We start from the raw sequence: 10,923 nt of genomic DNA, 5'->3' as shown, positions 1-10,923 counted from the left end.
AAGGAACTGCAGGACAAAGCCCATGCAAAGCCCCGCTCTGTCCCTCCAGCATTCACAGGAGGTGACAGCAGGTCCTACCTTCCACTCCCCCGAGCTCTGTTGTGCCCTCCTTCCTCTCCCCCCACTCCTTCTTTGCCTTGCAGCCGTCAAACACCCCTTCCCACTTGTGGGAAGCAAGGCTTGCCAAAGGCTCAGGTCATGTGGTCAGGGGACCTTCTTCATCCAAAAATAGCTCCACCAGACACCAGGGACATGTGCTCCTTCACTTCCCTGCTCACTGTCACTGAGGGGCCTGGAGCTTCAGCATTGGCACAGACCCTCAGGGACAGAGGGGACACACAGGCATGGGTCTGGACCCTGCTGTTGTCTCTGGCTAGTGCAGCATCGTGAAATTCAGGCTTCAGAGCTGCATGCTTCAGACAAAACCACTTCTCTGGGCTCCAAACCACAGTAACTGAGCAAAAAAAAACAGTACACAAAGCACAGGTAGGACAGACCACCAGCTCCCTGGAGCCCGAGTTGCAGAGCCAGCCCCACCGTGCACCGGGCACAAAGGATGGATGGATGAGGGTATCTCTGCCCTTGATCTCTCACACATCCAGGGCACAGCCATGTAGTAGCTCCAGGCGGAGTCAAGGCCATGACTGCAACATTTTGCTCTGGAAAAAGGGCCTGGAAAAACCCAAAGCTTAACAGAGCTGAGTTTTCTATTAGAAAAGGAGATCTATTCTGTTTCAGTCCTTTGGGAATCCAGCTTCATCATAGAGTAATTCTAAGTCTTGAAGGAGTCCTTAAAGGCCTTGTACCAGCCAAGTGCAGGGAGACCTCAGCAGGTATGGGGGGCATGACCAGGTTAGCTTGAGGTGTCCTGGGCTGCTGTCCCGAGGTAATCCTGGATGCTTCTGGCAAGAGGTTCACTGTGAGGGAACATAGCCTGCTCCAGACATGAAACCAGATACAAAGGGAGGGGCCTGAAAGAGAAGGGAACATGGCAGCAGTGAGGACTGTAGCATTCCTTTGCCATGCCCTAAGACATTTGTCCTGCAGATCCCTCTGCTCTACCTGCAGCCTCTGCCCTCCCCATCTGGCTCCATGTCAGCCCTTCTGTGCCCCAGGGAGGCCCAGCAGAGCTACAGCCTGTGGCCCCTCAGAGCCATCATCAGGGGAAGCTCCTCAGACACCTAAAGTGTCTCACCTCACAGCCTGACAGTTTGCACTGCTGGACGTGAGATGCCACCCATCCCTCTACACACCTTCCCTGCCCTTGCTGCTGCCCATCCTCTTCAGGGGAGCTCTGGGACAACTTCTGCCACTGAGCAGCTGCCTCCTGCTTTCGGTTCAGCTTCCACAAGGCCTGCACCAGGTAGGAGGTAGCAGCTGGGTCACCTGCAAGCCAGGAAGGATCAGCCTTTAGCAGGGGAAGAGCAGGTCCTCAGCATGGCTGTGGGTTGCAGGGTATTATAAAAGAAGCTTAGAAGCCAGACATGGGCAATGAGTGTGAAGAGAGGTGGTATAACGGGGAGGAGGCTGCCCTGGCTGTGTCACAGGCTCTAATTAACCCCGGGGCTGGCAGCCAAGGCAGATGCTATCAGCCCTGCAGCACAGCCTGCCACACCTCTCCTTGGACAGAGACTGGGGTTTTCCTTGCAGGCACGTCTGCACCCTCAAAGGGAGGCAGCCATGGTCAGGACTGGGACCAGCAGGTCTGGCAGATTCTGGTGAAGTTCACACCTTTGCAGCGTGTCAGCACAGGCAGAGCACTAAACAGGAGAGAGCAGCCCTGTGAGCAGCACTAGCCATGCCTTGGCTGAGCTCAGGACATGAATGCTCCCCTTGAAGGCCTCTGTACTGCTAGGCATGGACATGCTGCTTCCTGACATGAAGCACAACTCCAGCTCCTCTGTTCTGGGAAAGCAGACCTGTGTGGGACAGAGTTGGCTGTACCAGGCTGGGGTTGAGGAAGGAAATTTCCAAGCTGACAGCACAGGTTGTTGTCAGAGTTCTGATATACTCCTCTGACAACAGTTTTGGTCTGTTTCTCCCGGGCAGTGAGCCGACCAGGCCTCACAGAAGCATCAGTAGTATGCAACCTTGCTAGTGGCCCTACTGTTGTCTCTGACACCTGAATAAATGTGGTCTAAAGTGTAAGAACTTCCTGCTGAAGACAGCAAAGCAGCCCAGGACAAACTTGGGGAAATCCCCTGTGTTCCTCACCAAAATGAGCCTCTTACCTGGTGAGATCTGCAAACTGTGCTGGAAATCCAACAGGGCTTCTTTGTGCTTCCCCAGCTCCAAGAACTGCGTTCCTCGCCCGATGAGAGAGAGCAACCTGATCTTCTGGAGCACCTCCACTTCGGCTGGGAGATTCTCTGTCACAGGAAGACACACACACCTGAAGACAGCATCCTCCTTGTCCAAGCAGGCTGAGCCAGATTAGCAGTCAGGATAGGCCAAACATTTACTTGGGCTGCTCATCTTCCAGCTCTGCAGACAGATGGCAAAGCTCAGCCTCTTTGCCACGTAGGAAGAGGTTGGGAGGCAGCAGAGGCGGAGAGTGAAGAATGTCAAGAGCCCAGAATGTTACATGGCTGTGGTGAACAGTGACCTCAGCAGCAGCCTGGCCTTTGGCTGCCCCTCTGCACCACTGGCACATATCTTTCCCCCAAAGACTGGATTGGAGAAACTTTCCAGTTCACAGCCCATTTAACTGCTACCTAGACAATGAAGAAAGAGGCAGAGTCAAGGCCAAGCTCTGCTACAAACAATGCAGCCAGTGTCTTCAGAGAATTCAGCACGGCCCAGAGCTTTGCACCCTGGGACAACTGCCTCTTGCCAGACTGATGCTGGGCCCACCACGTTGCTCCTGTATCTGCTGCTGCCAAGCACACAGATCCTGACCCAGCCCAGGCCCCACACAGGTCCCACCTGTGCAGTGTCCTACCTGTTGGTTTGACACCAGACCCATGAAGCTGGAGACGCAGGAGATCATTGAGGCACCTGTGGGTGGGAGGACAGAGGAGCTTTGGAGCTGCTCCTGGGCTGTCAGGAGTGTCAAGTTGTCAGGGCAGCCCCAGTGCCGTGCTGTGCCCTGCCCTGGCCCCACCATGCATTGCTGCCTGCTGGGGAGGGCCCTTCTCCCAGCAAGGCTTCATCACCTGCTGAACTGTGTTACAGCCTCCTTGCTCTCACCCAGCTTGGCCCATGCCCAGCCCTGGTGCAGGTATCCAGCTGCTCTCCAGGCAAGGCAGCACAGACTCTCCTTCTTCTGGGACAGGAATCCACCCGCCGGTTCTGCCCCTGGTGATGAGCACTCCGGCTGCTCCAGCCTCGCCTCCACTCGTAACACCCGTGGAATGAGGTCAGTCGTCCGGCTGATGACCTCCTCACACACGGTTATGGCATCCTGGTGCCTCCCAGCCTGCCCCAAGGCAGATGCTGCTTCCAGGAACACCTCTGGGATCCTGGGCACAGCTGAGCTACCATCCAGGGGCACCTGGGGAGCAAAAGTGATGTCAGTGCTGCAGAACTGCAGAGTTCTCAGCCAAGCAGAATGACTCCGTGCATACTGGGAACCTGGAGCTGCTGCCCAGCAAAGCTCAAGCCCACTCCCACAGTAACTGGAGCCTGGTGGAGCAGGCAGAAGGTGTGAAGCACTCATAACTCAGCAGAGTAAAGGCATCAAATTCCTACTCTGGAAGTGAAGGACATCCAAAATCAGGGTGACAAATACACCCCACAGGGAAGGGGAAGCTGTCTCTCCCAACAGCAGTGGTGAGTGCTCTCTGGTGTGAATCCAAAGGCAGACATGCCACAGTTCAGGGGTGCCAGCCCCCAACTCATTTCCTTCACATCTCAAACTAGACACTGAAGTCTGGAGTCCAGGGCTGATGCCTGGGCCTAGCCCTTGGGATTGGGTTTGGATCCCTCCAACCCTCATCCTCCAAGTCACCAAGAGAGCTCCTCCCCAGGACACCTACCTGCTGCTGCAGCCCTCCCTGAAGGAGAGACAGAAAATCCAGGTAATGTTCCACTGCACCAGCCACCCTGCAACAGGAACAGGACATGTGGTGGAAGGAGCAGAAGTGCCATCAGCCAGGTGAAACCTGGACTGCCAGCCCGCAGTCTCTCCCCCTGCACCACACTCGCCCTGTTCACAATATCCATGCTCTGAGCAGACCTACGACAGCAGTACTGAACTGGACCATTTCCAGGAGAACAAGGAAAACTGCAGAGCCCAAACAAGCAGCATGTTGCAAGCAGAGCAGAGGCACTGTTACCTCCCATCCTGGAGACACCGCTGTGCCAGCAGGTACTTCACTTCAGAGGGGTGGTGATGGCGAAGGAGAGAAGCGAGTACTGGTGTGTGGACAAGCAGCTCTGTTTGCATTAGGAAATAGGGACTAGAGGAAGCAGCTGCTGGAGGGTTTTTTCCCAGAGCCTGTGAAACAGGAACAGAAAATATGATCAACACCACACTGGTCAAGTCTCGGGCAGCTGCAATCATTTGTCACTTCTGATATCTGGAGATGCACCCGGGCAAGCAGAAGTGCTGCACTTCACAAGCACAGCTACATTGTTCTCATAGCCGCTTCCAGGAAGAGCCATCAGGATCACACGGGGGCAGGCAGACCTCTGATCTCCATGTGGCACCAGGAGATCTGCAAAGTCACCCCGATCACCTCATGTTCTTAGTTCAAGTTGCTTTGAGCTGCCTGGAACACCACGTCCCATTGCAGCACAGACCTAGTTAGACCATTTGTAAGGAGAGAGTTCCCTCTCCATAGCTCTGTATGTATCTGACAGTTTCAAACAGCTGAAGAGATAATTCAGGGTCTACTGCTCTGACCTGCTCTCCCAGGCAGGTTCACACAGCTAATGCACACTGCCTCACTGCAGCCAAAATCTGCCCTTAAAGGCCTCTTTACTACTACATATTTTATTAGGAGATTGATACTTTCTGACCTGAGAGTATAACCTCTCCTCCCAAGCCACCAAGAACATGAACTAGGACTCAAGGTCTTGCCACATCCCAATGTAGTGCTGAGCAGGAATTTCAGATCTTGCTGGGCTCCTTCCTGCCCACTTGCTGAAGGCAGCACCATGCTATTTTGGAGGCCCCTTCCAGGGTCAAACAGCCCCCCAGAAGGAAGAAGCCTGCTTGAAGTTCTGTGCAGGCTCTGCTGGGCAAAACTCACCCCAGAAGTACAGGAACCAGACAAACCTCGTAGAGCAGGGTCAGGGCCTGCAGCTCCACATCGGTCTCTCCCAGTTCGTGGTACACTGCTGCCGCGTGGGACAGGGCAGGAAGGCACTGGAAATCTATCTGGAGGGCCCGTTTCAGGTGCTGAAGGGCTGTCTGAGGCTTGCCCTAGGTGGATGGGAAGACATGCATGTTGCAAGGACATCTTGCTGATTTCTTTACTGTTTGATGGGATCCAGATTCTTGCTCTGCCTCCCCAAGAGATCCCCACTAAGCAAGGGCAGCACTTCAGCTAAAGGCAGCCCTCCTCAGGTTGGTTTTTGAGCTTCTCTCTCTGCAGTGACACTTTGCACTCAGCCAAAATCTTTGCATGGATTTTGGAGCCTGTCCAAGGAGGCTGGGGCCACAAGGGCAACTTCTGCTCAAAGCCTTCCCTCCCTGCAGAGGCCTTGGGCCATGCAAAGGCAGTGTGGACATCAGCCTGAGCCTGCTCACCCCACAGCTCTAAGCTGCCCTTCTGCTCTGTGCTGTCATTACCATTCGCTGAGTGCAGCAGCCAAGGCAGGTGTAGATCTGGGCCAGGATCTTCTTGGAGCAGAATCCTCCTGCAGCTTCCTGAAGGAGGGAAAGGGCGGTGGGGAAGTTCCCAGCCTCCAGCTCCTGCAGCCCTAGGACAGACCCAGCATCTTGGCTCAGTGGCTCACCTTCCTGTCCCATCTGGCCCCAAACAAGTGTGGTGGCCTTTTCTTCCCAGAGCTATAGGGACCTGCCTGATCCCCTCCAAATGCAGCGATGCACAGCAGGATAGTGCCAAGCTGCCATCTTTGCTTTAATGGTTTTGCAAGAGAACAAGCCACTCAATGGAAATGTCCAGCAGAAATAACAGCAGCTTCCAAGTCCAGAAACCAAGATGCCTGCTTTGGCCCAGAACAAGGACAGGGGTATGTGCTGGGCAGGTTCACCTCCACATTCATCCAAAATGACAGTAGTGCAGATGGGGAAGCACACACAGAACCTCAGAATCTTTCCAGCACATCTGGGTCACTTCCCAGCAGGATGCTTTGGGATATCAATTCATTAATATGTATCACAACTGGTTATTTGCTTTTCCTTCAATCTTCCCTTCAGGCTTCCCTGAGGCTGCTCTTACATACCAGCATCACACTCACATCTGCCACCTCCCTGCTGGAAGTGCTGGTGCAAACCCTAGAGTATTTTGGCTCCAGTTCTGTGGGCCAGAGCTCCTGCCCTGTCTCCTGGCAGGAAGGCCCTGTATGAGCCCAAGCACACTGAGGCAGCGCTGGCTGTCCCTGGAGCTGCTGGGGTTGTCAAAACAGTAAAGGAGAGAAAACAGGCAGGGTGGAACACAGCGGTCAGATGAGATCCACTGGCTGCTGTGACACCAGGCTACAAAGCCTCAAAACAGCTTTTCGTGGCTCTTGCAGCACCATAATCTGACAGGAAAAACATGTTTGCAACAAGGCACGTTCCGGAAGACAGACAGAAGGAAGGAAGATCTTCCTAAGTCCCCTGCCAGCCTTCTGCTTTAGGGTCACAGCAGGGCCCAAATACCTCCCGAAAGTCACAGACAGGCAGAGGAGCTCTGTGATAGCACAGAGAAAGGATGGGCTAGGGAAAAAGCAGGGAAGCTCTTTGAATATGGAATGTAAAAGCTGAGACTCAGAGACTCAGCCCAGGCCCTCTTCCAAAGGAACAACCCAGAAAACCCCAAGGGCCAGTTTGCTTGGGAAGAGAAACCAGGATAAGGGCAGGGAAAGTGGTCCTGGGACAGAGCAGGAGACTGTGCTGGCATGAGTACCTGCCCCCCACAAACCTTGCAGGAAGGCTGCTGTGGTGCAGAGGATCTCCTTCAAGTCCTTGGCACTCTGTACAAGGGGCAGGGAGGCCCCCTCAGGAGGGACCCTCCATGCCTTGATCAGGGAGAGGAGCTTGTTCTGCCCCTCACTGCAGTGAGATCTTCCTGGCTCCTGTGAAGGCACAGAGGAGAGAGAGCAGGGAATGCTGAAGGGAAGCAGGAAACACTGGTCCAAGGGCACAGAGAAACATGTCCCACCAAACCACGCAATACCACTCCCTGCACTGGGGAGCAATGTCCTACCATCTACTCACTTCAGCTACAACCCCCTTACTGCAGTGATTCCTGCCTGGCCTGGGGCAGCACCTCCCCACCTCAGAGTGGGGTGCACCTTCAGGGCCTCCTGGCATGGCAGATCCAACAGCTGCTGATGGATGGGACCCAGCAGCAGCCTCGCAATCAGCAGGGAAGGTTCTGCATCCCACTGCTGTTCCCTACAGAGTCTGCAAGTCCATCTGCAGCCTTCTTCCAGGCCGCCCAAGTCTCCTGTCTCAAACACAGAGGTCCAGGGCCCCAACAGGCAGAATATTCTGGGATCCATTAATGCTCTCAGGGCCATTAGGCTATGCTGGGAATATCAGGGGGAGGATGAGTCATGCTGACTGGGCAGCACTGATGGGTTCAGGTGTCAAAGTGCCACAACAACATTTTGCAGAGTGAGTTTTGTGAGAAACATGGTATTTATGCCAGCTCTGCCAGCATCTGCCTGTGCCCAGTTACCTCAGCGGTGCTCAGGAGCTGGAACAGGCCAGCAACACTTCCCAGACGGCCGGCTGCCAGCCACCAGGCTGCTTGCAGGGCCCCCAGACGGTGCAGAGGTGCCTGCAGCTCCTCCACGGTTACCTCCTGCAGCACCTTTTGCCACAGCTCCTCTGTGCCAAGATCCTGTCCGCAGGCCCCACAAGCCTCCAGAACTGAAAAAAAAAACCCAAGCAAAAAGATCTGCAGATGTGAGGCAGTGGGTTGGTGCCCCATAACAGGCACCCTGGCTGAGAGAGGGAGAGAAAGCCTCAAGCAAGCACGGGTTCCTCGTAGTGATGGTAGAAATGGGGTTGTAGGGCTGGCCTGGCCTCAGCAGAATGGAAAACAAGTTCTGAAAGAGAGCAGCACACTCAGGAGACAACACACAGCATGACTCAGAGCTAGACCCCAGCTCTGCTGAGCCCTCATGAAATCATTCGCCCTCAGGTAAACATGTGCCAACACTGCAGATCCACCTCTGAACTGCAGCCTCTTTCACTGAGTTTCCTTTGAAGACAGCAAACCATAATTAAAGAAAACATTTATTTTATGCTGTCACTAAAACTTTGCTAGAGACTTAAAAACCGTTGTTTCTCTTGAAACTTCCAGCCCATCCCTGCAGGCAGCAGCAGGCAGGCAGCTGCACATTGTCCCTGGCCACAAGCCACTCCACCTCTAGTCCTTACAGGCAGGGCCTGGATGTTTGCTCACAGTTCCCTCCATCTCCAGCACTTCCAAGCAGAGCCAGGCATGCCTGCCCACAGTTTCCAGGTGGAGCCAGGCGTGTCTGCTCACAGTCTCCCCCATCTCTGGCCTTTCCTGGCAGAGCCAGGAGTGTCTGCGCATAGTTTCTGCACCTCCAGCCAGTCACCAAGTATCTCCAGAGCACAGAGAACACTCTCTTCATCCCAAGAACTCGCTGTACAAAGAACCACATCCTTACCCCTGAGGAGCCCCTCGCGTATTCCCTCTGCTTCTCTTTTGATGGCAGAGTCAGATGCTCCCACAGTGAAAAGCAGGGAGTTGTAGAGAACAGTGAGTTCTAGAGGCAGGGCAGGGAGGGCAGCCGGCAGCCCTGTGGGCACAGCAACCCAACAAGAAATTTAGAATAAACACTTGAGAATAAACTAAGAATAAACAGCCATCCATGCTCAGGTGGCAACGCCTCGCTTGGTGACAAGAAAAGTGGCTTGGCAAGAATGTTTTAGGGATTGTGGTGTGATTTAGCCACTTGGGAACTGCGGTGCCCAGACAGACAGCATGTCAGCATTCCAGGTGCCAACACTGCTTTAGACATCTATTCCCCAGCTATCCAAATGCTGCAGTCCTTCAGGACTTAGGCCTTTCAGCTCTCTCAAAAGACCATCAATAGCCTGCTCTGTTCCAGTACACATTCACCCTTTCACACACTGTGTCTCTCTCTCCTTATCACAGAATCACAGAATGGGTAAGGCTGGAAGGGACCAGAGTGGCTCGTCTTGCCCAACCTCCCTGCTCAAGCAGGGCCATCTTAGAGCACGTGGCACAGGACTGCATCCAAATGGTTCTTGAGTATCTCCAGTGAGGGAGACTCCACAGTCTCTCTGGGAAATTTGTTCCAATGCGCAGTCACCCACAGGGTAAAGTTATTCTTTGTGTTCAGGTGGAACTTTCCGTGCATCAGTTTCTGCCCCTTGCCTCGTGTCCTATTGCTGGGCACCTCTGAGCAGAGCCTGCTCCATCCTCTGACCCCTCCCTGCAAACACTGACAGACATCGATGAGGTCCCCTCTCAGTCACCTCTGCTCCAGACTGAACGTGCCCAGCTCACTCAGCCTTTCCTCATAAGAGAGATACTCCAGTCCTCTAATTATCCTTGTTTCCTTCTGCTGGACCCTCTCCAGGAACTCCGTGTCTCTCTTGCACTGAGGAGCTGAGAAAACTGGAAATCAGGCTGCCTCATATGGGGCTTTCTCTGCACCACACTTGTACCAGGGAGCCTCTTCCCTGACTTTCCAGGGCAAAGGCTGCCTCACTCTTTTTACAGAAACCCCAAAGCTCTGCCCAGCAAGTTAGGGTGGAGGCTGGGGCTAGACAGTAACCTTTCTGCTGGCCCAGGTCAGCATAGGGCAACAGGGATCATATCACCCTGGCTTGTTTCCAGCAAAGGGATACTGGAGCTGCATTCAGAGAAGCAATGGCCATAAAATAAAACACAAGAAGCTCCACCTCAACTTGAGGAAGAACTTCTTTATGCTGAGGGTGGCAGAGCACTGGAACAGTTGCCCAGGGAGTCTCTGGTACCCTGTTGTTACAGGGCACCAACCCTGGAGTCTCCCTCTCTGGAGCCATTCAAACCCCACCTGGATGTGTTCCTGTGTCACTGCTCCAGGTGGCCCTGCCTAGGCAGGGGGGTTGGAGTGCATGACCTGATCTTCAGAGGTGCCTCTCAAGCCTGATGATTCTATGATTAACTTCTTTGCACGCCCCGTTCAGCACGGAGCAGTGGAGACCGTTTCACCCCGCCCCCTTGACGGGTTTGTTTCCAGCTCCGGGATACCGGAGCTGCACCCCGGTAAAGAGAGGTGTTCGAGACCCGGTGCTTCCACGCCCACACGCTTCAGGCCCAGGAGAGCAGCGGGAGGTGAAGGCGGCCGCCACTCACCGCGGATGCGCCGGAGCAGTTCCCCGAACTCGTCTCGCTGCTGCCGCCGCGCCCGCAGCGCCTCTCCGCCGCACCGCGCCATCTGCAAGGGACGCACTTACAGCCGGCCCGGCTGAGGACCGGCACCGGCGGCAGCCCCGCGGCTTGGGGAAGGAAGGGGAGGGAAGGGGACGTGCCGCACCGTCCATCGCCCGACTAGCACCCGGCTGTGGGCGGCCCAGGCCCGCAGGCAGCCCCGCTCCGGCCCCGGCTCCGGCCCCGGCTCTGTCCCGCGCCGCCGCTTCATGGCCGCCGCCATCGCCAGCCCGCTTTCCCGCCCTCGCCGCCGATTGGCGGGAACGGCCGTCACCACAGCAACAGGGAAGCGCGGGGCCGAGGGGGCGCGCGCCGGGAAGGGGGCGGCCGCGGAGGGACAAACCTCGTCGCAAGGCGAAGCCAGCGGTCACAGAACCAGTTACAGAAT

At 55.2% G+C, this 10,923-nt stretch overlaps 1 protein-coding gene across 4 annotated transcripts; it reads right to left on the bottom strand.

Annotated features, from left to right (window-relative positions):
* Nucleotides 1-489: 489 nt before the first annotated feature.
* Nucleotides 490-10,789, bottom strand: FANCG (FA complementation group G). 4 transcript variants are annotated; one of them, XM_042028655.1, is made up of 14 exons: nt 10,642-10,787; nt 10,461-10,542; nt 8,761-8,892; nt 7,797-7,990; nt 7,035-7,188; nt 5,738-5,868; nt 5,222-5,368; nt 4,278-4,438; nt 3,978-4,044; nt 3,156-3,493; nt 2,942-2,997; nt 2,232-2,369; nt 1,254-1,386; nt 690-971 (listed from the first exon to the last, which is right to left on the bottom strand). In XM_042028655.1, exons 1-14 carry the CDS (start codon nt 10,756-10,758, stop codon nt 854-856), a joined length of 1,968 nt encoding a protein of 655 aa, XP_041884589.1. In that variant the 5' UTR covers nt 10,759-10,787; the 3' UTR covers nt 690-853. The 4 variants fall into 4 exon arrangements, with proteins under 4 accessions (XP_041884590.1, XP_041884589.1, XP_041884591.1 ...); XM_042028656.1 differs by lacking the exon at nt 1,254-1,386 and having other exon boundaries at nt 490-971; nt 10,642-10,789; XM_042028657.1 differs by lacking the exons at nt 690-971; nt 1,254-1,386 and having other exon boundaries at nt 2,277-2,484; nt 10,642-10,789.
* Nucleotides 10,790-10,923: the final 134 nt, after the last annotated feature.

Source organism: Corvus kubaryi, unplaced genomic scaffold (assembly GCF_017639235.1).
Source record: "Corvus kubaryi isolate FWS band 111438036 unplaced genomic scaffold, C.kubaryi_AGA036_p1.0 37308, whole genome shotgun sequence".
Lineage (NCBI taxonomy): Eukaryota > Metazoa > Chordata > Aves > Passeriformes > Corvidae > Corvus > Corvus kubaryi.
This window is presented reverse-complemented; position numbering and strand designations above follow the sequence as displayed.

Coding starts and splice junctions, on each gene's coding strand:
- FANCG (XM_042028655.1), bottom strand. CDS start 10,758: ATGGCGGCGGCCATGAAGCGGCGGCGCGGGACAGAGCCGGGGCCGGAG. Junction 4,045..4,277: donor CGGTGTCTCCAGGATGGGAG/GTAACAGTGCCT, acceptor TTCCTGTTGCAG/GGTGGCTGGTGCAGTGGAAC. Junction 1,387..2,231: donor CAGTTTGCAGATCTCACCAG/GTAAGAGGCTCA, acceptor CCTGGCTTGCAG/GTGACCCAGCTGCTACCTCC.